Source organism: Salvelinus namaycush, chromosome 8 (genome assembly GCF_016432855.1).
Source record: "Salvelinus namaycush isolate Seneca chromosome 8, SaNama_1.0, whole genome shotgun sequence".
Classification (NCBI taxonomy): domain Eukaryota; kingdom Metazoa; phylum Chordata; class Actinopteri; order Salmoniformes; family Salmonidae; genus Salvelinus; species Salvelinus namaycush.
Window position 1 is genome coordinate 21,292,624 of NC_052314.1, and position 23,764 is coordinate 21,316,387.

The window sequence follows — 23,764 nt, forward strand, 5'->3', positions numbered from 1 at the left end:
GCTGACGGGTGTATAAAATTGAGCACACAGCCATGCAATCTCCATTTACAAACATTGGCTGTAGAATGGCCTTACTGAAGAGCTCAGTGACTTTCAACGTGGCACTGTAATAAGATGCCACTTTGCCAATAAGTCAGTTCATCAAATTTCTGCCCTGCTAGAGCTGCCCCGGTCAACTGTAAGTGCTGTTATTGTGAAGTGGAAAACGTCTCGGCCGCAAAATGGTCGGCCACATAAGCTCACAGAACCGAACTGCCGAATCCTGAAGCACGTAATAATCGTCTGTCCTCGGTTGCAACACCCACTACCGAGTTCCAAACTGCCTCTGGAAGCAACGTCGGCACAATAACTGTCAGGAGCTTCATGAAATGGGTTTCCATGGCCGAGCAGCCGTACACAAGCCTAAGATCACCAGGCGCAGTGCCAAGCGTTGGCTGGAGTAGTATAAAGCTCGCAGCCATTGGACTCTGGAGCAGTGGAAACGTGCTCTCTGGAGTGATGAATCACGCTTCGCCATCTGGCAGTTTGACGGATACATCTGGGTTTGATGGATGCCAGGAGAACGCTACCTGCTCAAATGCATAGTGCCAACTGTAAATGTTGGTGGAGAAGAAATAATGGTCTGGACCTGTTTTTCATGGTTGGACTAGGCCCCTTAGTTCCAGTGAAGGGAAATCTTAACTCGTACAGCATACAATGACATTCTAGATGATTCTGTGCTTCCAACTTTGCGGCAACAGTTTGTGGGAGGGCGGCAGGTAGCCTAGTGGTTAGAGCGTTGGGCCAGTAACCGAAAGGTAAAAATCTGTCGTTCTGCCCCTGGCAAGGCAGTTAACCCACTGTTCCCTGGGCACCGAAGACGTGGATGTCGATTTAAGGCAGCCCCCCGCACCTCTCTGATTCAGAAGGGTTGGGCTAAATGCAGAAGACACATTTCAGTTGAAGGCATTGTTGTACAACTGACTAGGTACCTGTTTCAGCATGACATTGCCTCCATGCACAAAGCGAGGTCCATACAGAAATGGTTTGTTGATCAGTGTGGAAGAAGTTGACTTGCCTGCAGAACCTTGACCTCAACCCAATCGAACACCTTATGGATGAATTGGAACGCCGACTGCGAGCCAGGCCTAGTCACCCAATATCCGTGCCCGACCTCACTAATGCTCTTGTGGCTGAATGGAAGCAAGTCCCTGCAGCAATGTTCCAACATCTAGTGGAAAGCCTTCCCAGAAGAGTGGAGGCTTTTTATAGCAGCAAAGGGGTGACCAACTCCTTATTAATGCACATGATTTTTGGAATGAGATGTTCGACAAGCAGGTGTCCACATACTTTTGGTCATGTACATGAAGTCACAAAACAAATTCATCAGCGATTGGATCGTCTCTTAACATCTGAGAATGAGTATAAAAGTTGATAACGTCATCATGTAGGCCAGTTATGGCCCAACCCATTGGTTTCCGGGACCAATCAGAACGGTCAGTGTTTCGCATTCCAGAAGTTGTCAGGGAGGGAGGCAAATCCAGACTGTTGAATGATCAATGACTGCATCTGTCCCATTATGGTGTCTGAGCGCACGGGCAGCGCCATTGAGGCCATCTCCATTTTTGTAGTAGTCCATTTTCTTCTACTTCTGAGTTGGTAAACAAACTGAAATGGTGCATACTGCCACCTGGAGTGTGTTGGAACAGGTATAAAGTCAAGTTTGGCGATTTTACTGCCACCTGCAGATATGGAATGTTTGCTCACGAGTGTAATTCATTGGCTGATCCCTCCTGATGACCTGGATGGAATTATCAGATCCATAGGAAGTCTCACCCAGTTGAATAATTTAAAATTGTGGAAGTCCTCAATGGAGCTTCTCCTACTTAAACAAGCTTTTGAGCACGAGTCCTCTATCATTCGTTTGGCCGGAGCGCTGTGGATGGGTAGCCGGCAACCGCAGTATCTCTGGTATGACTTCCTCACTTGTCTACATAATTGACAGATGCATTATTATTTTTCACAGGAAAATGTGGATCCCTCAAAACAAGATATGGAGACTGAGCCTGTGATAGAAGTGGTACAGCCCAGAGTACTAACAGAGGAATATATCCAGGACGTTTGGAGAGGCATCACTCTCACACAGTAAGATCCACTCTTAAATAACTTTAAATCCTTCTCAAAAGTTTGAATGATTAGATCCTTAATCCATTGCCATTTCATGTTTTCAGCCTGCAGAAAACATTGGGATTGACCTCACTTGAGGATGTTTTGGATCCAAGACACGTCAATCCTCAAAACATTGTGTACAACATGACCAATGTGAACAAGCATGGGGTTGTTACACTTGAGGATAAGACGGGTAGGTCTGATTTTTGTATCTGTCTACACAGTGTAGACCAGGGGTATCAAACATACTGCCCGCAGGCCAGATCCAGCCCGCTAGGGGGTCCAATCCGACCCGCGGGTGTGTAGAAATGATAAAGGACATACATTCATAGTTTCTTGACTGTGTCCAGCTCGCTAATAATCACCGAAATGAAAGCTAGACCGTCAAAGAGCATTAAATTCCAAAAACAATAAATGGGACCTAATTTGCGAATTTCGACGGCGAGGAAATGTAAACAAATTCAGTGCGGCCCGCCAGACCTCATTGAAGCTTTTTCCCCACAGATGACCTCCCACACTGGGTTTTGTCTGCAATGAAAGGTCTTGCAAACTGTAAGTTACTTTTTTTGTGTGTATTGTATGAATATTTCCCCTCATACGAAACAAGACTCAATATGAGAGCTTTGGTTTCAGACCAACATGTCAAATATCACCCATACCATTCTAGGGCCTAAGTATGATGCCAGCCAGCCATCCTATCCTTGGTTTGAGAGGGATGTGTTTAAAACGGTCTCTGACTACTTCTATAGCCTCCCTCGGCCAATTCTCACATCTGAATACTACAAGTTGTTTGTCAACATCTTGGGTATGTATACATTTGGCAAGCTTTTGAATTGAATGCATTATTGTTAAAGGTGAAATTGTATTACACTCAATTTCAATGGTTTCTCTGTTCCTCCCTAACCTAAGGTGTTACTAAAATCTGGTTTAAATGTACCCTTCTCTAAGCCCTGCCCCCTTTGGTTACTGTTGAGCTCAAACTGTTCAATTTCATTGTGTATAAAAAAAACGACTACCCCTTGCTAATCAGGAAATGGGATATGTTGTGGTGGACTCATTACAATTGCTTCACATGAACCTGGTATAATTATGTTTGTAGTGTGGCTAGCCATTGAATGGCTCAGAATTCACTGTCAGCATGGCGCTAACTAGCTAGAGCTCTCAAATCATACCCTGATGTTGACAGCAGATGGGAGTTGTATTCATAACTTGGCTGGCTAACATGCATTTAGAGAAAACAAGTTATATTGAGTGGCTGGCTAGCATTGGCAATGTATGGTGGTCTATGAGACTGGGCTAGCTAACCAGCAGAGCTAGCAAACAATGTAACAAAAGTTCAGATTGGAAGAATACTCCAACAGACTCTGCATTTCAGGAATCACAGTAGCAAGTGCTCTTGGTTCACTATTAAAGAACCCCCCCCCCCCCCCCGAAGTGTCTGACTTGAAAACCGTTGCTATCCATTTGAGTGCTGCCATTGGTTGCCCCAAATTCCAGGGTGGGCTTAGCAAAGGGTAAATTCACCTGTAATGTCATTTGCACTCCATCTTTAGCAACTTGGCTATTAACATTTGCAGTCATTTCTAAATTAGAGGACGCATCTCAGGTTTACATTAGTTAATATGAGTAATGTGAATGGTGTTTTACATTTACATCCTTCTCTATGAAATGCCCCTGTAAATGGGGAAAAAAAACTTCTTTTGGATGAGATATTGTTCGAGACATATCTCCAGTTGAACAATAAGATTGACCATATCTAATACAAGCAGCATGAAACTGCAACTGGTTTATTTGCTTCATAACAGAGGATGTCTCGACTGCGCTGTGACTTGTGTTATTACTAACTCGTGTGTCCAATTTAGCTCATACCCCCCCCCCCATGTGCCCACTCTTTTGTTTATGTCCTGCTGGCTTCACAAGTTTTTTTTTTTGTCTGGTACCTTGCTAGTTTTATGTGGCTACATTTTGGCTCCTAAAACTGAGGAAAGCGAAAAAACCAAGAGGAGCCCAGCTACAAAAAACCCCCACATGAACAGTGCTGTTAACCAATTCAAATCTACCGAATCTCTGCTGTTGAGCTTAATTCAGGAGGCTTTTGATGAGGGCGACTCACCAATGAGAGAAGTGTTCAGCTCGAAGGCCCAGTCCACGTTTGCAGCTTTGAAGACAGGTTGTACCAGGAGGGTCCCCCAGATGGGCCTGCCAGGCTGAAGGGCCAGTTCTGGGAATCCTCAGAACTCCTTCCGAACAGTTCTGAGGATGTCCTTGAAGGCAGCAGTCTGAGCCTGTCCCGGTCATAGAGCAGTGGAGCCTTGTCCGTTAGGCTCAGACCCAGGAGCTGTTCCCTGGAGAGAATCTTGGATGATTTGCCAGATTCCAACTTATGCTCCTGACTCAAGTTGTTCCAGTCTTCAGAGAGTCTGGCGTCCTGCAAAAGTAACAATGGCAGCAAGTACAGCACTCCACCTCAGAGTAAAACACTCTCAGCCAGACAGCTGCCCTAACTCTGAATTCCAAGGCTTTGTCACCATGGGAACTCCTCCTAGTTGTGACACCAGTTCAGGTGTGACGTCAGTAGAGGGTAGCACTCACTGCGACAGAATCGGCATCTCCCTACCAATGGACAACCCCTCAGTCAGATGCCCAAGGAGCATTGGTACCTGTTTGGATATAGCTAAGCAGTTTTGGTGTTAATGCCCCTGTAGCAGACATCACCATGAAGCCAGACTCCATTATTGGCAAGAGGGGCCCCAGTCTGTTCAACTTGAGGGCCAGCAGCATGGACCTCCAACCAGAGCCCTCTGTTAGCAGGCGCTGTCAGAGCTCTGGACCTGTCTAGGCCGACCCTTGCTCTGCCTTCGGTGTCCACTTATGCACGGTACCGGAGTCCCGAGCAAAGTAAGCCTGCATCTGCAAATCAAACTTTGTCTCGTGCTGAATACAAGTGTAGACTTTCCTGTGAAATGCTTACTTACAAGCCCTTAACCAACATTGCAGTTCAAGAAGAAGAAAATATTTACCAAATAAACTTAAGTAACAATAACAGGGCTATTTACAGGGGGTACCACGTCAGTGTGTTGGGGTACAGGCTAGTTGAGTTAATTTGTACATGTAGGTAGGGATGAAAGTGACTATGCATAGATAATAAACAACGAGTAGCAGCAGTGTACAAAACAAATGGAGGGGGGAGTGTCAATGTAATAGTCCGGTGGCAATTTGATTAATTGTTCAGTAGTCTTATGGCTTGGGGGTAGAAGCTGTTAAGGAGCCTTTTGGTCCTAGACTTGGTGCTCCGGTACCGCTTGCAGTGCGGTAGCAGAGAAAACAGTCTATAGCTTGGGTGACTGGAGTCTCTGACAATTTTATGGGCTTTCCTCTAACACCGCCTATTATATAGGTCCTGGATGGCAGGAAGCTTGGCCCCAGTGATGTACTGGGACGTACGCACTACCCTCTGTAGCGCCTTACGGTCAGATGCCGAGCAGTTGACATACCAGGCGGTGATGCAACCAGTCAGGATGCTCTCGATGGTGCAGCTGTAGAACTTTTTGAGGATCTGGGGACCCATGCCAAATTTTCTGTGTCTCCTCCTCCTTTTTCGTGCCCTCTTCACAGCTCATGGTGTGCTTGGACCATGATAGCTCGTTGGTGATGTCGACACCAAGGAACTTAACGCTCCACTACAGCCCCGTTGATGTTAATGGGGGCCTGTTCAGCCGCCTTTTCCTGTAGTCCATGATCAGCTCCTTTGTCTTGCTCATATTGAAGGAGAGGTTGTTGTCCTGGCATCACACTGCCAGTTCTCTGACCACCTCCCTATAGGCTGTCTCATCGTTGTTGGTGATCAGGCCTACCACTGTTGTAAGTAAACTTAAGGATGGTGTTGGAGTCGTGTTTGGCCACGCAGTCGTGGGTGAACAGGGAGTACAGGAGGGGAGTAAGTACACACTCCTGGGGGGAATGAGCTTGGCAGATGTGTTGTTGCCTACCCTTACCACCTGGGGGCGGCACATCAGGAAGTCCCAGGATCCAGTTGCAGAGGGAGGTGTTTAGTCCCAGGGTCCTTAGCTTAGTGATGCGCTTCGTGGGCACTATGGTGTTGAACGCTGAGCTGTAGTCAATGAACAGCATTCTCACACAGGTGTTCCTTTTGTCCAGGTGGGAAAGGGCAGTGTGGCGTGCGATTTGAGATTGCGTCATCTGTGGCTCAGTTGGGGCGGTATGCGAATAAGAGTGGGTCTAGGGTGTCTGGGAGGATGCTGTTGTGAGCCATGACCAGCCTTTCAAAGCACTTCATGGCTAGTGACGTGAGCGCTACGAGGCGGAAATCATTTAGGCAGGTTACCTTCGCTTCCTTGGGCACAGGGACTATGGTGGTCTGCTTGAAACATATAGGTATTACAGGAAAAGGTTGAAAATGCCAATGAAGATACTTGCCAGTTGGTCTGCGCATTCTATGATTACACATCCTGGTAATCCATCTGGCTCTGTGGCTTTGAAGGTCTTGCTCACATCGGCTACCGAGAGCGTTATCACACAGTCATCCAGAACAGCTGGTGCTCTCGTGCATGCTTCAGTGTTGCTTGCCTCGACGCGAGCATGAAAGGCATTTAGCTCATCTGCTAGGCTCGCGTCACTGGGCAGCTCGCGTCTGGGTTTCCCTTTTGTTGTCCGTAATAGTTTTCAAGCCCTGCCACATCTGAGTGTCAGAGCCGGTGTAATAGGATTCAATCTTAATCCTGTATTGACACTTTGCTTGTTTGATGGTTCGTCTGAGGGAATAGCGGGATTTCTTATAGGCGTCCAGATTAGTGTCCCGCTCCTTGAAAGCGGCAGCTCTAGCCTTCAGCTCGATGCGGATGTTGCTTGTAATGCATGGCTTCTGGTTGGGATATGTACGTATGGTCACTGTGGGGATGACGTCGTCGATGCACTTATTGATGAAGCCGATGACTGAGGTTGTATACTCCTCAATGCCATTGGATGAATCCCAGAACATATTCCAGTCTGTGCTAGCAAAACAGTCCTGTAGCATCCGTGTCATCTGACCACTTCCGTATTGAGCGAGTCACTGGTACTTCCTGCTTTAGTTTTTGCTTGTAAGCAGGAATCAGGAGGATATAATTATGGTCAGATTTTCCAAACGGAGCGCTTTGTATGCATCTCTGTGTAAAGCTGGTCTAGTTTTTATTTTATATATTTTTTTCCCCTCTGGGTGCATATGCTGGTAAAAATTTGGTAAAACTGATTTACGGTTGCCAGCATTAAAGTCCACGGCCACTAGGAGCGCAGCTTCTGGGTGAACATTTTCTTGTTTGCTTATGGCCTTATAGAGCTGGTTGAGTGCTGTCTTAGTGCCAGCATCGGTCTGTAGTGGTAAATATACTGCTATGAATAATATAGATAGTGTGGTGTACAGCTTATAAGGTGCAATACCTCCAGACTTCTTTATTAGATATCGAGCACCAGCTGTTATTGACAAAGACACCCCCACCCCTCGTCTTACCAGACGTAGCTTCTCTGTTCTGCCAGTGCATTGAAAATCCCTCCAGCTCTATTATCCGTGTTGTCGTTCAGCCACGTCTCAGTGAAACAACATAAGATATTACAGTACTTAATGTCCCCTTGGTAGTATAAGCATAGGTCATCAATTTTATTTTCCAATGATTGCATGTTAGCAAGTAGAATTGATGGTAGTGAGATTCTCACCTACGGATTCTCAAAAGGCAGCCCGATCTGCGTCCTGTTTTCCGCTGTCTTTTCACGCAAATGACGGGTCTCTAGGCCTGTTCCCGGGAGAGCCGTGTGTCTTTATCGCTGGACTCGTTAAAGGAAAAAGCTTCTTCCAGTTCGTGGTGAGTAATCCCAGTTCTGATGTCCAGAAGTTATTTTCGGTCATAAGAGACGGTAGCAGCAATGTTTTTTAAACTTATTTTGTACATAAAAGAATTTATGAACAATGCAAAAAAGGAACAAAATGGCACAATTTGGTTACGGGCATGTAAAACATCAGCCATCCTCTTCGGCGCCATCTTAACTGAATGCTTGTGTGTTGTGCTTTTGCATGTCTTAACACCTGACTAACATTACTCATTGGGCTTTCACTAATGTGGGGTGAGAATCTAATTGTTCTTTAAGGTTATCACTGGAAGAATTTCAAATGTATCCATATGGATGCTCTCCATAACTTTAAACTGCTCTTTTTAAAGTCTGCCTTGATGCTCCTTATGCCTAGATATTACATTTAGTAACTTGTACAAGTAGTTATTACTGTAGTGAGAAGCAATTGCTTTTTGCCATTGCAATATACATGTATTTCTTCCAGTTAATCACACGGATGCTTCAGTCACTTCAATGTATTTCATTAGCCTCAAGTCCTAGTGGTTGTGTGTATCGTGATCTGATGTGTACAAAGGGCCAACTTCACACCCATTCTGTGTGTGAAGGTCTCCTCCAGTCTCAGTTGGAGCAGGTGGCCATTGAGGCTCTGCAGCTCTGCACCCTGTTGCTGCCTCCTGCCAGTCGAAGGAAGCTCCAGCTGCTGATGAGAATGATCTCCCGGATGAGTCAGAACGTGGACCTGCCTCGGTTCAATGACGCCATAGCAACACACACACTGGTGAGGAGAAACAGGTTTTACAATTATGCGTGATCTGAACATGGTAAACCTAAAAAGAGCATGAAATGAACATGTCTTCAACTCCATTATTCAATCCCATTGCGTTTTCAGATGGAGCATATGTTCTCTCACTGTGTGCTGGGCTGTAAGGAAGAGATGGACCTGGATGAGCTGCTGGCCACCAGACTGGTCTCCTTCCTCATGGATCATCACCAGGAGATCCTCCAGGTGCCTGTCTATCTGCAGAACGCAGTCCATGACCACATCGCCTACCTCAGGAAAGTGCAGGTACAGTACTACTGTCGCTTTTATTTTTATAAGGCTTCCATGATCAATTTTCTACGATTTCTTTTTTTTTTCAACTGCTTACATTGATGTGTATGAGATTTGAGCCTGTTTTCTTTCCTCCCCTAGATAACATACCCAGGCATTGTTGGTGCCCCTGTGCCCGTTCACTCCTTTTGTAGACGGATCAGCACCAAAGAGTTTGAGGAGCAGAAGCTGAGTTTGTCCCAGGCTGCGATCGCTGACCTACTGGAGAGCCTGGTCAAAGACAAGAACATGTCGATGAAGGACAGGAAGAAGAAGCTCAAGCAGGTAACAAGTTAGATGACATGTTGTCTGAACGCTTTCATATTTTTCATCAAACTTTGTTTCCAACTTATGATTTGAAATTCTAACTAAGGTGTTAAAAAATATATAAAGTTAATCAAAGTCTAATAAATATTTCTATGATTAGTTTCAGAGGCAGTATCCAGACATTTACTCTTGCCATTTTCCAACCACAGAGTGAGGCGCAGCTTTTTGAAGATTAACCAAAGATCAAGCCACCATTGCTGATAAGTATGAAGAAACCACAAGCTTTTAGTATTAGAAACTGAAGGTACATTTTGTTCTTGCAGATAAATGAAAGGTGGGAGGAATATACAGGTGAGACCACCTCCCAATTTAGACTGCAACTATATAACAATTGTCTTTATGGTTGAATTATGCATATTTTATGTTGAGTAATGTGTTTTTGTGTATGTTATTTTGAAAATACTGCAGTAGTTATCTTTAGTGCACCAATGAAGTTACTTTGATATCGTATGGAGTATAATAAGAGACTAAAGCAAACCAAGATTAGATTTGGTGTTTTTCTGTCAATGTTGCAATTGATCTACATTCATACACTACCATTGACAGAGTATACAGTATTCAAACTTTTAAACGTTTGAGCTTTTTTAGCGATTACATTTGTTACTAAGTGTGATTTGTCTACCTAGTTCATTAGGTTTGTATGAAGTGCTCATAACATTTTGTATCCATGTTTCACATTTTTCTGTGTATTTTGGCATTGCACTTTTCTATAGTTCTTTTATTTAATGTATGTTTTTTATTCCATAACATTCTCTTAAAGTTAAGCTCAAATTGCTTTATTTTATATTTTGGGCTTGGGATTTGTCTATTTTCTTACCTGGCAAGTTATGTTCAGCCTTTTGGGATACAGAAAAGTTTTGCACTATTTTCTGTCATTTTCAACAAATGGTAGCTTTGACCAATCAATACAATTGTTAATATATATACCTGCCATATTATATATTTTTATGCCATCGATGAAGTATTAATAAACCTTTTGGAATCCGTTTGATGCATTTTCTGAATACCTCTATGGCTGTATACTTACCTCAAAGGAAGAGCCAATTACAACAGTTATAACCTTTTGTGTATTATTTCCTTGCCAAAAATCTGTTTTATGCTACATTCTTAGGAAAATGTCCAACTGTAAAACAAAATGTTTTCTCCTTACTAATTATGCAAATGTATTGGCTTAATGTTCTGACGGATGTGGTTTATTTCATATTTGGTTACCTTAGTGTCCTTGTACTGTCTGGCACAAGAAGGGAGAGCAATGGTTGCTACTCAGACAGAATAACTGCCTTGCATCACTAATTACTTTTTAAAATGCACAAATTCCACAGTATCGTTGCACTATCCCTGGAAGGATGTGGCAGAAATCTGTTACAATTCCAAGTGCATTGCAACCCAAGTCTGACCAACTGACAGCTTCATTCATCTAGATCAGGATGAAGAAAAGGAAGACAGCATTAATCATACTCATCCATAACAAACACCCTCTGTGTGGGTGCCTACAGAGAATATTGATTAAATATAAACTTGTTTTCATCTGGACTCCATCAAATTAGTTAACTAGTGTCGGAACATCTTTCTCTGACAAAACGTGTAGAACAAATATTTGAAACCAAAGATATTGCATAATGAACTGCATTATGTTCCTGTTCACTTCAGTTAAGTGTTTGTTGTTTAGCCCCTCTTGTAACCTTTTGGGGCTCTCAGGTTAGCAAATGTGGTTCTGGTCTTAATTAGGCTGAGAAATTCCTTGAAGGGGTAGAATTGTGTGGTAGCAGTGGGCTAAACTTCACTGGAAACTGAATGGTCTGGACACAAAGGAACTTTTGTTTCAGAGACCTCTGGTTTGGGGGTAGGTTCTCAGACTCCCGGCGCTCTGCATGGGAATGAAACTCTATAAAGGCTGCTGCTCACTCCGCATTTCAGACTGGGCTTCCTGAACACAAGCTGTGTTTATTCTCTAAAGGAAAATGGTTAGTCGGTGAGTAACTCCTTTTTGTACATTTTCCTTCGCTTCGCATAACTTTCCCATACAAGAATATAGTAAGTTGGTGAGTAAGCAAACTTTTGCAGACTTTCCGCGTTGCATAACTGACAGGAGTATGTAAATTGTTGATTAACTGTTGTGCTAAGTTTTTTTTATTTTTTTTAAATGTACCTTCTCATTACTGTTTTACTGCACGCTATTGTCAAGCAGTTGAACATTTCTTTTTCTGGTCTGAGATTGTAGTTTTGATTAAGTTAAACTTCACATTTAGGGCAGAATGAGGTACCTCATTTCGATTTTTAGGTTGGGCCAGAAAAGTCAGATCAGTAGCCTATGCTTTTGTGAATGGATGTTTATTTTAACTTTTGTTAAATTTTCAGAATTCAGCATCCGGCTGGTGGGTACAAGAAAATATTTGAGACGTGTGGAGAATTGAATGAACCTATTCCTGCTATCGTTGTAGGTAGGTGAGGAACAGGTCTTAGACTCCACTCCCCTTTGGTTTATAAGCAAGAAGGTTTGGTGTTTTATCATGGCTGAGTGAGAATTGAGCACGACAGGGTAACATGGATAATTTCATGCTGTGTTCAGGTGTGATTCCAGAATGGCTGAGTGGCAGTCTATTGCGTCTGGGACCCGGCCTGTTCGAGGTGGGGGCTGAACCTTTCTACCACCTTTTTGATGGCCAGGCCCTCATGCACAAGTTTGACCTAAAGAATGGCCATGTGACCTACTATCGGAAGTAAGCCCCTGCGTGTGGACTTCAGTGATGATGCGTAACACGTTTACACACTGAAGGTGGTGAGATCTATATTATGAGGAGGAGGGCTTGCAATAATTTTACAGTAACACACTGGTAGTAGTTGTGGAGTTTTGTGAAATGTTCCCCTCAGCCAATAAATGTGACTGGAATGTTTTGGGCAACCTCAGCGTGGGCTGTTTCTAATTAAAACAGTGACTAAAGCACAGAGACCTTCTGTTCTCAAAGGCTTCTGAAAGCTAAAACAGAAGTGGGCTTATCAATTACAAATCTGTATGTTCCAAGCTACATGTTAATTGTTTTTAAAGGTCCAATGCAGCTGTTTTTTTAATCTCTATCAAATCATTTCTAGTTAACAATTAAGTACCTGTTTTTTTTGACTGTTTTAATTGAAAAAGTAATTTCTCATGCAAGAATTTTGCTAGGACTGTCTGGGAGTGGTCTGCGTGAGGGACATAATTGGACGAGCCTAATGGGGGAGAGACCGTATGTATCCTGAAAACGAACTGTTATTGGCAGAGGTTTAAGTCTTTGTTATTGGTCAATTAATTTATACCACCTGGTGATGTCGCCAGGCAGGCCAAAACTCCATCCCTCCAAAACAAGCTGAAATTCCAAGTAGTCTTACACTAACAGGGTATTATCATTTTCACAGTATTATTTAAACTTCAGAGTCGATGTCCGCGCACCCGTGCAAATCTAATTGGCATAATAAAAAATACCCATAAGTCAGTTTTAGCTAGAGCTATATTTTTTTGCATTGGATGCGTCTCAATCCACCGCATCCGCCAAAGTCGCATTTCCGCATCTGCGGTGACAGAGCTAGAGCGGGGTTTGTCAGACCATGAGACATCCCGAAAATTGGTCCTCTTACAAAATCGTCTGTAGTGTCCGCAAATGGGACTCTCACAAACGATTGTGTTCTCCGTTTTGCTTTACGACCTCCACAAGCATCTTGGGACATGTCTGAAGTGGGTACAGCTGATCTGCCAACTTCTGTCTGGAGCGTGTGAACAGTTTAGGCTACGTGTCATACATGTTGTTTTGCTCTAGGATGCTCACAAGACTCGTCTGAAGGTCCCCCGGTACCAGTTGTGGGGAAAAAATTAATGGAAGTACAGTGTATATATGGAGACCGTTTAGTGCCAAAAATAAGGCACTAAATGTAAAAAAAAAAAAAAAGAATCCTGATCTTATATCGCTGATAAAGGACAGACACTTCAGAACGAACTTTCTTTGGATTTTTTTGGGGGGACTGTTGTTCATTGCGTTTGGATGGGCAAATAAGGTAGTAAGGCCAAAAATGACAAGGCTTAGACTGTTAAGTTAACCCTTATGTTCCTCTGTAGATTTGTCAAAACAGATGCCTATGTGCGAGCCATGACAGAGAAAAGAGTGGTCATCACTGAGTTTGGAACAGCAGCCTACCCAGACCCCTGCAAAAATATTTTCTCAAGGTCTGATTTGCTCTAATTTTATGATAAAGTAAAACAATGTCCTCACAATTCAGTTATTAGGCATTACATAAATTATCCATGCTTTCCTCATTTCATGAACCCTTTTCTTCTGTCTTTGTAGGTTTTTCACCTACTTCAAAGGGATTGAGGTGACAGATAATTGCTTAGTGAATGTGTACCCTGTTGGTGAGGATTTCTATGCCTGCACAGAAACCAACTACATCACCAAAGTGGACCCAGACACACTGGAGACTCTGAAAAAGGTATGTGCTGCTCACCCTGGCTAACATCAGATAGATTGAACATAAGAACTGTCGTACGTCACAAAGGAGAAGTCTCTCAAACTGTTTCTCCAGGTGGACCTGTGTGATTACCTCTCGGTCAATGGGGTGACGGCTCATCCACACATTGAAAGTGATGGAACGATGTACAACCTTGGGAACTGTTTTGGGAAGAACATGTCATTGGCCTACAACATTGTCAAAATTCCTCCCACACAGAAAGGTTAGTTCTGCATACAGCATTGAGACTATTTTCTTGAAGTGAGATGTCCCTAAATTAAGTGCATTGGGTCTTGTCTGTCTTTTTCTGATGCTTGTTTTCAGACAAGTCAGATCCCATTGCAAAGTCCAAGGTTCTTGTGCAGCTACCCAGCAGTGAGAGATTCAAGCCCTCGTATGTTCATAGGTTAGTGACATCGTTGATTGAGTTCACATTCTATATTGGAACATTCGTGCTTATTACATTTATTTCAATGCTTTTTCTGTGTCGTCCATCAGCTTTGGAATGACAGAAAACTACTTTGTCTTTGTTGAGACTCCAATAAAGATCAACCTTCTAAAATTCTTGACTGCTTGGAGCATCTGGGGCACAAATTACATGGATTGCTTTGAGTCAAACGAAACCATGGGTGTAAGTAGAGAAACTTGTAGACCACTATTCTCTAACTGTATACAAAGCCTGTTAGCATTTCACTTTTGATTATTGATATATTGGCACTATATTAATCTCACTATTACAAATGTCTTCATCACCAGATAATAGTATTTTTCTTATATAGACATGGTTCCATCTGGCTATGAAGGACCCAGCTAAATACATAGAGCATAAATTCAGGACCTCTGCCTTCAATCTCTTCCATCACATCAACAGCTATGAGGAGGATGGCTTCATCGTTGTTGACCTGTGCACTTGGAAAGGGTAGGTATTGACCAGTTGTTGTAATGACTTGAGAATAACATATGTACCAGACACTTATCTAGTGCCCCTTTCTTTTGTTTGGTTTCAGTCATGAGTTTGTCTACAACTACCTATATCTGGCCAACCTGCGGGAGAACTGGGAGGAAGTGAAGAAAGCTGCTATGAGGGCACCTCAACCGGAGGTCCGGCGATACGTTCTGCCCATAGATGTCCACAGAGTAAGCTTTGTGCCCTTATTCTTGTAATTTCTGAAACAAGTAGTAATCACTGCTTTGATGTTATCATCTCAGGATAGAGGACTATATCAGTGAAGTCTTTCCCTTTTGTACTTGCAGGAGAAACAGGGGAAGAATCTGATATCCCTTCCGTACACCACAGCCACTGCAGTGATGCGCAGTGATGGAACCATCTGGCTGGAGCCTGAGGTTCTGTTCTCTGGACCACGACAAGGTAACCCACACACAGCGTGTTTCATTTAACATTGATGGTTCCCCTATTCTTATACCATCTGATGCCACTAACTATCTGTTCTTTAATGTCGTAAGATTTTCCTTATTCGGTAGAATCAGTCATTGAAAATCCTTTATCATTGCAGCATTTGAGTTCCCTCAGATCAACTACAGTAAGTTCTCTGGGAAGAACTACAGCTATGCCTATGGACTGGGTCTGAACCACTTCATCCCTGACAGGGTAAGTATAGCACACAGACGAGAACTAGTAGTACATTATCCAACTCTGATTAGGTTTATGATTAAACTAACCTGATGATAGTCATTCAGGGAGTGAGTTTGATTGTGTCCTGCTCCAGATTTGCAAACTGAACGTGAAGACCAAGGAGACGTGGGTGTGGCAGGAGCCAGACTCGTACCCCTCAGAACCCATCTTTGTGCAGACCCCAGACTCTGTGGAGGAAGATGACGGTAAACAGAAGGGTTTTAGGCGATTCTATAATATCACAATCTGTTGTCTAACATTTCACCTGGATCAGGTGGCATGAATTACCATACCTAAGCAGTGTTAGGTTCAAAATAACAGGATAAAAGCTGCCGGACAACTATAAAAGCTCAAACCAAGTTTATTCACTAAATGTGTCAGACAGCTGAACAGACAGACATGTTCCCACCAGCACAAGTGTGTGTGTGTATATACAGTTGAAGTCGGAAGTTTACATACACCTTAGCCAAATTCATTTCAACTCAGTTTTCACAATTCCTGGCATTTAATCCTTGTAAAAATTCCCTGTTTTAGGTCAGTTTGGATCACCACTTTATTTTAAGAATGTGAAATGTCAGAATAGTAGTAGAGATTTATTTCAGCTTTTATTTCTTTCATCACATTCCCAGTGGCTCAGAAGTTTACATACACACTCAATTAGTATTTGGTAGCATTGCCTTAAACAATTTAAACTTGGGTCAAATGTTTCGGGTAGCCTTCCACAAGCTTCCCACAATAAGTTGGGTGAATTTTGGCCATTCCTCCTGACAGAGCTGGTGTTACTGAGTCAGGTTTGTAGGCCTCCTTGCTCGCACACGCTTTTTCAAATTTTCTATAAGATTGAGGTCAGGGCTTTGTGATGGCCACTCAATACCTTGACTTTGTTGTCCTTAAGCCATTTTGCCACAACTTTGGAAGTATGCTTGGGGTCAGTGTCCATTTGGAAGACCCATTTGCGACCAAGCTTGAACTTCCTGACTGATGTCTGGAGATGTTGCTTCAATATATCCACAATTTTACTTCCTCATGATGCCATCTATTTTGTGATGTGCACCAGTCCCTCCTGCAGCAAAGCACCCCCCACAACATGATGCTGCCCCTCCCGTGCTTCACGGTTGGGATGGTGTTCTTCGGCTTGCAAGCCTCCCCCTTTTTCCTCCAAACATAACGATGGTCATTATGGCCAAAAAGTTATATTTTTGTTTCATCAGACCAGAGGATATTTCTACAAAAAGTACGATCTTTGTCCCCATGTGCAGTTGCAAACCGTAGTCTAGCTTTTCTATGGCGGTTTTGGAGCAGTGGCTTCTTCCTTGCTGAGCGGCCTTTCAGGTTATGTCGATTATAGGACTCGTTTTACTGTGGCTATAGATACTTTTGTACCCGTTTCCACCAGCATCTTCACAAGGTCCTTTGCTGTTGTTCTGGGATTGATTTGCACTTTTCGCATCAAAGTATGTTCATCTCTAGGAGACAGAACGCGTATCCTTCCTGAGCGGTATGACGGCTGAGTGTTTCCATGGTGTTTATACTTGCGTACTATTGTTTGTACAGATGCACGTGGTACCTTCAGGTGTTTGGAAAATGCTCCCAAGGATGAACCAGACTTGTGAAGGTCTACAATGTTTATTTCTGAGGTCTTGGCTGATTTCTTTGGGTTTTCCCATGATGTCAAGCAAAGAGGTACTGAGTTTGAAGGTAGGCTTTGAAATACATCCACAGGTACACCTCCAATTGACTAAAATTATGTCAATTAGCCTATCAGAAGCTTCTAAAGCCATGACATAATTTTCGGGAATTTTCCAAGCTGTTTAAAGGCACAGTCAATTTAGTGTATGTAAACTTCTGACCCACTGGAATTGTGATACAGTGAAATAATCTGTAAACAATTGTTGGAAAAATTACTTGTCAGGCACAAAGTAATATCCTAACCGACTTGCCAAAACTATAGTTTGTTAACAAGAAATGTGTGGAGTGGTTGAAAAACAAGTTTTAATGACTCCAACCTAAGTGTATGTAAACTTCCGACTTCAACTGTATTTGTGTATCTATCTCCAGCCCACAATATGGGTGAAATCTCCTCCTTCCCTCTAAATATTACATATTTATTGCTAGGCAGGAAGTTAAGTGATGTGGGTAATAAACTGTTCCTTCTCGCTTAATGGGACCTGAACTAAACTCGGTCCCCATTCCTCACTAATCCACAGCTCTCCACCCTTATCAGTGACCGCAACCATATACGTTCCTCCTACAGATAACTATTAACTTCTGTTTTAGAAACCAGACTGTGGCCCTTCTCCTTTCCATAGGATACCTGATGATTTAACAATATTTCAGGTTTATAAGTCAGAACCCATCAGTAGGATTCACCTTAGTGTGATGTAAAATGCTGACATACCGGTAGTATACAACTTGAAATACAAATGTAGGTATGCCTCTCTCGCACACTTCTGATTTTGTGGTTGTGATACTGCTCTCTTTTCCTCCTGCTAGGGGTGTTGTTGAGCATCGTGGTGAACCCTGGAGCAGACCAGAGGCCAGGGTACCTCCTCATCCTCAATGCCAGAGATCTGACAGAGATCGCACGGGCTGAGGTGGAGGTTATCATCCCTGTCACCTTCCATGGAATGTACAAGCCTTAGGACTACTTTCTCAACACATCTACAGAACAATCATAATACTAAAACCTTTGTTGGGATTATACTTTACATAAGACATCTAGTTACAGTGCATTTGGAAATTATTCAGACACCTTCTCTTTTTCCACATTTTGTTACAGCCTTATTCTAAAATTGATTGAATAGAAAAAGTTCAATCTACACACAATACCCCATAATGACCAAGTGACATATTTTAGACATTATTGCAAATGTATTAATCAAAATACAAATACCTGATTTACAAAAATATTTACACATTTTGTTATAAGATTTGAAATTGAGCTCCTGTTTCCATTGATCATCCTTGATGTTTCTGCATTTGATTGGAGTCCAACTGTGGTAAATTCAATTGATTGGCCATGATTTGGAAAGGCACACACCTGTCTACATAAGGTTACACAGTTGACGGTGCTTGTCAGAGCACAAACTAAGCCATGAGATCGAAGGAATTGTTCTGAGAGCTCCGAGACAGGATTGTGTTGAGGCGCAGATCTGGGGAAGGGTACCAAAAACTGTCTGCAGCATTGAAGGTAACCAAGAACACAGTGGCCTCCATCATTCTTTAATGGAAGAAGTTTGGAACCACCAAGACTTCCTAGAGCTGGCTGCCCGGCCAAACGGATGAATCGGGGGAGAAGGGCCTTGGTCAGGAAGGTGACCAAGAACCCGATGGTCACTCGGACAGAGCTCTAAAGTTCCTCTGTGGCGATGGGAGAACCTTCCAGAAGGACAAACATCTCTGCAGCACACCACCAATCAGGCCTTTATGGTAGAGTGGCCAGACGGAAGCCACTCCTCAGTAAAAGGCACATGACAGCCCGCTTGGAGTTTGCCAAAAGGCACCTAAAGTACTCTCAGACCATGAGAAACAAGATTCTCTGGTCTGATGAAACCAAGATTGAACTCTTAGGCCTGAATGCCAAGTGTCACATCTGGAGGAAACCTGGCACCATCCCTACGATGAAGTGCGGTAGAAGCATGATGTGGGTATGTTTTTCAGCAGCAGCGACTGGGAGACTAGTCAGGATCGAGGCAAAGTACAGAGATCCTTGATGAAAACCTGCTCCAGAGCGCAACAGGACAACAACCCTAAGCACACAGTCAAGACAACGCAGGAGTGGCTTCGGGGCGTCTTTGAATGTCCTTGAGTGGCCCAGCCTGAGCCCGGACTTATCATATCAAACATCTTTGGAGAGACCTGATAATAGCTGTGCAGCAACGCTCCCCATCCAACCTGACAGAGCTTGAGAGGATCGGCAGAGAAGAATGGGAGAAACTCTCAAAATACAGGTGTGCCAAGCTTGTAACGTCATGCCAAGAAGACTCAAGGCTGTAATCGCTGCCAAAGGTGCTTCAACAAAGTACTGAGTAAAGGGTCTGACTACTTAGGTAAATGTGATATTTCAGTTTTTTTTTAAATTGCAACAATTTCTACAAACCGGTTTTTGCTTTGTCATTATGGGGTGTTAGGTTCTAATTCTCAGAGTAAATAACTCAAGGACACTAGAGAAGCTTAGTCAAGTTTAATTCTTCCCAAAGGGTCGATACAGCTGTAATTCAGACTCAGACATGTCTTCCCCCGTGGTGGTATTCATACCCCACTTTGGGTGGAGTCTCCTCCTTATCGCTAAAAATTGCATCATTCTTGCTAAGCAGGGAACTAAGTTATGAGCCTTCAACGGTGTCTCCCCTTATCAGTACTGTCACATGCGATTGTTTTCCCTGCACTCAGCCCCTCCCAAGCTTCATTATGGCACCCCGCATTTCTCTTTTGTAACTAATGTTCCTATACTTCTGAGTATAACAATGTTCCAAGTTTAACCCCGAATCCAAAAGGGGTATCGTGCGTAGATTGAGGTGGGAAAAAAACAATTAATCCATTTTAGAATAAGGTTGTAACGTAACAATGTGGAAAAAGTCAAGGGGTCTGAATACTTTTCAAATGCATTGTCATTTGAGTATCTATTTGTTGAGGCATCGCTGGTGTTGCCTATGGAATGTACTGTGCGATCATGTAGCCTGTTCATTTGCTTAGTCCACATAGTAATGTAAACTCAGCAAAAAAAGAAACGTTCCTTTTTCAGGACCCTGTCTTTCAAAGAGAATTCATAAAAATCCAAATAACTTCACAGATCTAAATTGTAAAAGGGTTTAAACACTGTTCCCCATGCTTGTTCAATGAACCACAAACAATTAGAAAACATGCACCTTTGGAACGGTCGTTAAGACACTAACAGCTTACAGACGGTAGGCAATTAAGGTCACAGTTATGAAAACTTAGGACACTAAAGAGGCCTTTCTACGGACTCTGGAAAAATACCAAAAGAAAGATGCCCAGGGTCCCTAGTCATCTGCGTGAATGTGCCTTAGGCATGCTGCAAGGAGGCATGAGGACTGCAGATGTGGCCAGGGCAATAAATTGCAATGTCCGTACTGTGAGACGCCTAAGACAGCGCTACTGGGAGACGGGACGGACAGCTGATCGTCCTCGCAGTGGCAGACCACGTGTAACAACACCTGCACAGGATCGGTACATCCGAACATCACACCTGCAGGACAGGTACAGGATGGCAACAACAACTGCCCGAGTTACACCAGGAACGCACAATCCCTCCATCAGTGCTCAGATTGTCCGTGAGAGGCTGGACCGAGGGCTTGTAGGCCTGTTGTAAGGCAGGTCCTCACCAGACATCACCGGCAACAACGTCGCCTATTGGCACAAACCCACCGTCACTGGACCAGACAGGACTGGCAAAAAGTGCTCTTCACTGACGAGTCGCGGTTTTGTCTCACCAGGGGTGATGGTCGATTGGATCGATTTGATGGAGGGTCCATCATGGTCTGGGGCGGTGTGTCACAGCATCATCGAACTGAGCTTGTTGCCATTGCAGGCAATCTCAACGCTGTGCGTTACAGGGAAGACATCCTCCTCCCTCATATGGTACCATTCCTGCAGGCTCATCCTGACATGACCCTCTAGCATGACAATGCCACCAGCCATACTGCTTGTTCTGTGCGTGATTTCCTGCAAGACAGGAATGTCAGTGTTCTGCCATGGCCAGCGAAGAGCCCGGATCTCAATCCCATTGAGCATGTCTGGGACTTGTTGGATCGGAGGGTGAGGGCTAGGGCCATTCCCCCCAGAAATGTCTGGGAACTTGCAGGTGCCTTGGTGGAAGAGTGGGGAAACATCTCACAGCAAGAACTGGCAAATCTGGTGCAGTCCATGAGGAGATGCACAGCAGTACTTAATGCAGCTGGTGGCCACACCAGATACTGACTGTTACTTTTGATTTTGACACCCCCTTTGTTCATGGACACATTATTCAATTTCTGTTAGTCACATGTCTGTGGAACTTGTTCAGTTTGTCGGTTGTTGAATCTCATGTTCATATAAATATTTACATGTTAAGTTTGCTGAAAATAAACACAGTTGACAGTGAGGGGACGTTTCTTTTTTTGCTGAGTTTGTCTTAACCTTGACCCTGAAACTGTGTTGGACTGACTTAGAGGCCTAGTGCTCATTAGCTATAATGGAACCATGTTCTGTTTGCACCGCATAGTACGAATTTAGACAAGACTTATTTGAGATTTCTATGGTACATGTTTCAACTTGTATTTACTAATGTATTCTGCTACTTTTATACAAATAAACAAAATCGCATTGATAGTGTTATTACATTACAAATCTCAAATATATATTTTTTGTGTGATGGTACACATTGTTTAGGTAATTAGTTCCTCTATAAAGGTGTTATGTCAAATAGAGATTTAACATTATACTTCTGATAAAGGCAATTGTTTAAAATAAAAACCAGTGAGGCAGCTTCACACAGAGTAATGGCGTACTTAATTTGTCTTTGGGGCGCTGGTATTCCTGTTTGACGGCAATTACTCAACCTGATGAGAATGAAGAAAAAAATGGAATGGGCATGTGTAAACTGATTAGGATTTCCACTCTGAAAAGATTTGCAATTCTATTTTTTTAATTAACCTACTAACTGGCATTCAATAATCCTGCATCTTAAAGTCAAACACCAAAATAATGACGTGTGATGGCCAGAGCCAAATAAACTATGCCATTATGTAAAGGTTTTGGTTTTTCCACGGAAAACCTCAACAGCTGCTTCCAGTCAGTGAGGACCAGCCAATACCCTGTGAACCTATATAAGTGTCAGGTATGATTCTCAGAGATTTACCTTCCCCGTGTCCTGGGGAAGAATCACTCCATCCCAGCGTCTGCCAGATGAAGAACACAGAGCTCTCCTTTAACCTAAAAGGATAAACACTCCTGGTAGCCCTTTAGACTCGTAACGTTATACGGGTTGAAAATTGCAGATTTGGACACTGATAAGCGCCTAAATTGGAATGCAGTGGCTGCAAAGTAACATACTACACATGACTTCATAGTTCTGGCTCTGTGCTTTCCAGCGCTGTATGGGTTTTGACTGACCGCTGTTCTGAACTTGAACACTGCATGCAACAAAAAGTTGCCCACATTGGGCAACTTTTGCACATGTTTGGTTTCCTGTGGGAATTGCTGTAAATTACGAGGACTATGTATTTTGAAAGGATGAGGATTATAATAAATACTGCTTTGTCATCAAACAAGCCAAACCCCTGTGAATCCAAATGCGCACTTCACATTTCCATATAAAACCAATGCTATATACAGTGTCAACGTTTATGATCACTATGTTTGATGTACAGTTACAAGATGACATAGCATTGGGTTGTCCTCAACAGAATGAGCCTATCTTTGTTGCATTGTGAAGAAAATTTGCTATGGACCAAGCATCTGAATGCACGCATGACTCCATTCTATGCGCACCAAAATGATCTGTTTCTCTGAATTTCTTTGTGAAAGCCTAACACTGTAAGATCTTATTTTATAATTTAGCTAGTCATGTTGGCAATAGTACAAGCTTTCTAATTATGCCCACATGAACCAGATTGCAATTTATAATGGACTGTTTTTGGATTGTGTAAACAACAGTAATTGTGTAAAGATGGAGATGCAGGGCTGTGTTCCAAACAAAACAACTACAAGTGTTTTTGCTCTAATTCCCCAATGGCACAGCTAGGAGAGCTAAAAAAAACACCATAAAGTTGAAGACTTCTTTTGAGTCATATAAGTGCCTTGAAATTACTTAGGAACTGTGCACATATTGGGGAGGTGTGTGGCCACTTGGAGACACCAGTTAGACCTCTCACTTAAACCCTTGTAATTTGGGGGTTTTATGTTGCGCAAACCCCACATTTGACAAGAATATTCTTATGTTACTGAATGTGTCCAGAGTATTTTCAGATTTCGTTATCAACAAATGTGGCGAAAAGTATAGTAAATGTAAGATGCACATACAATCAACAGTGTAATGTTTGGATTGTGTCAGGTGATCTGTTGTGTCCTCGCCGTTCGTCTAATAATTTCCCCATGATCTCCCAACTGTTCCCTTTTAATTGCTACCATGGTTATGCGTATGCTTTCCATATTTCTTTCCATATTTTTGCTTTCCATATTTCTTTCCATATTTTTGCTTTCCATATTTCTTCCTGAAACACACGAGATAAAGAAAACCACACACAAAA

At 43.0% G+C, this 23,764-nt stretch overlaps 2 protein-coding genes across 2 annotated transcripts; both read left to right on the forward strand.

The window, feature by feature from the left end:
- The first annotated feature begins 2,032 nt into the window (after positions 1-2,032).
- Positions 2,033-10,067, forward strand: LOC120052066 (DEP domain-containing protein 1A-like). Its single transcript, XM_038998927.1, has 8 exons — positions 2,033-2,124; positions 2,211-2,341; positions 2,653-2,700; positions 2,816-2,953; positions 8,595-8,767; positions 8,879-9,055; positions 9,182-9,364; positions 9,507-10,067. Exons 1-8 carry the CDS (start codon positions 2,033-2,035, stop codon positions 9,558-9,560), a joined length of 996 nt encoding a protein of 331 aa, XP_038854855.1. The 3' UTR covers positions 9,561-10,067.
- A 1,300-nt stretch (positions 10,068-11,367) lies between these two features.
- On the forward strand, positions 11,368-18,157 carry LOC120051829 (retinal Mueller cells isomerohydrolase). The gene is made up of 14 exons (XM_038998712.1): positions 11,368-11,378; positions 11,765-11,847; positions 11,976-12,126; positions 13,494-13,601; positions 13,723-13,864; positions 13,958-14,105; positions 14,207-14,288; positions 14,381-14,513; positions 14,662-14,801; positions 14,890-15,019; positions 15,137-15,251; positions 15,397-15,491; positions 15,610-15,721; positions 18,009-18,157. Exons 1-14 carry the CDS (start codon positions 11,368-11,370, stop codon positions 18,155-18,157), a joined length of 1,599 nt encoding a protein of 532 aa, XP_038854640.1.
- Positions 18,158-23,764: the final 5,607 nt, after the last annotated feature.

Coding starts and splice junctions, on each gene's coding strand:
- LOC120051829 (XM_038998712.1), top strand. Junction 14,802..14,889: donor GACCTGTGCACTTGGAAAGG/GTAGGTATTGAC, acceptor GTTTGGTTTCAG/TCATGAGTTTGTCTACAACT. Junction 15,722..18,008: donor CTCTGTGGAGGAAGATGACG/GTAAACAGAAGG, acceptor TCCTCCTGCTAG/GGGTGTTGTTGAGCATCGTG.
- LOC120052066 (XM_038998927.1), top strand. CDS start 2,033: ATGGAGACTGAGCCTGTGATAGAAGTGGTACAGCCCAGAGTACTAACA. Junction 2,954..8,594: donor GTTGTTTGTCAACATCTTGG/GTATGTATACAT, acceptor CTGTGTGTGAAG/GTCTCCTCCAGTCTCAGTTG. Junction 8,768..8,878: donor CCATAGCAACACACACACTG/GTGAGGAGAAAC, acceptor TTGCGTTTTCAG/ATGGAGCATATGTTCTCTCA.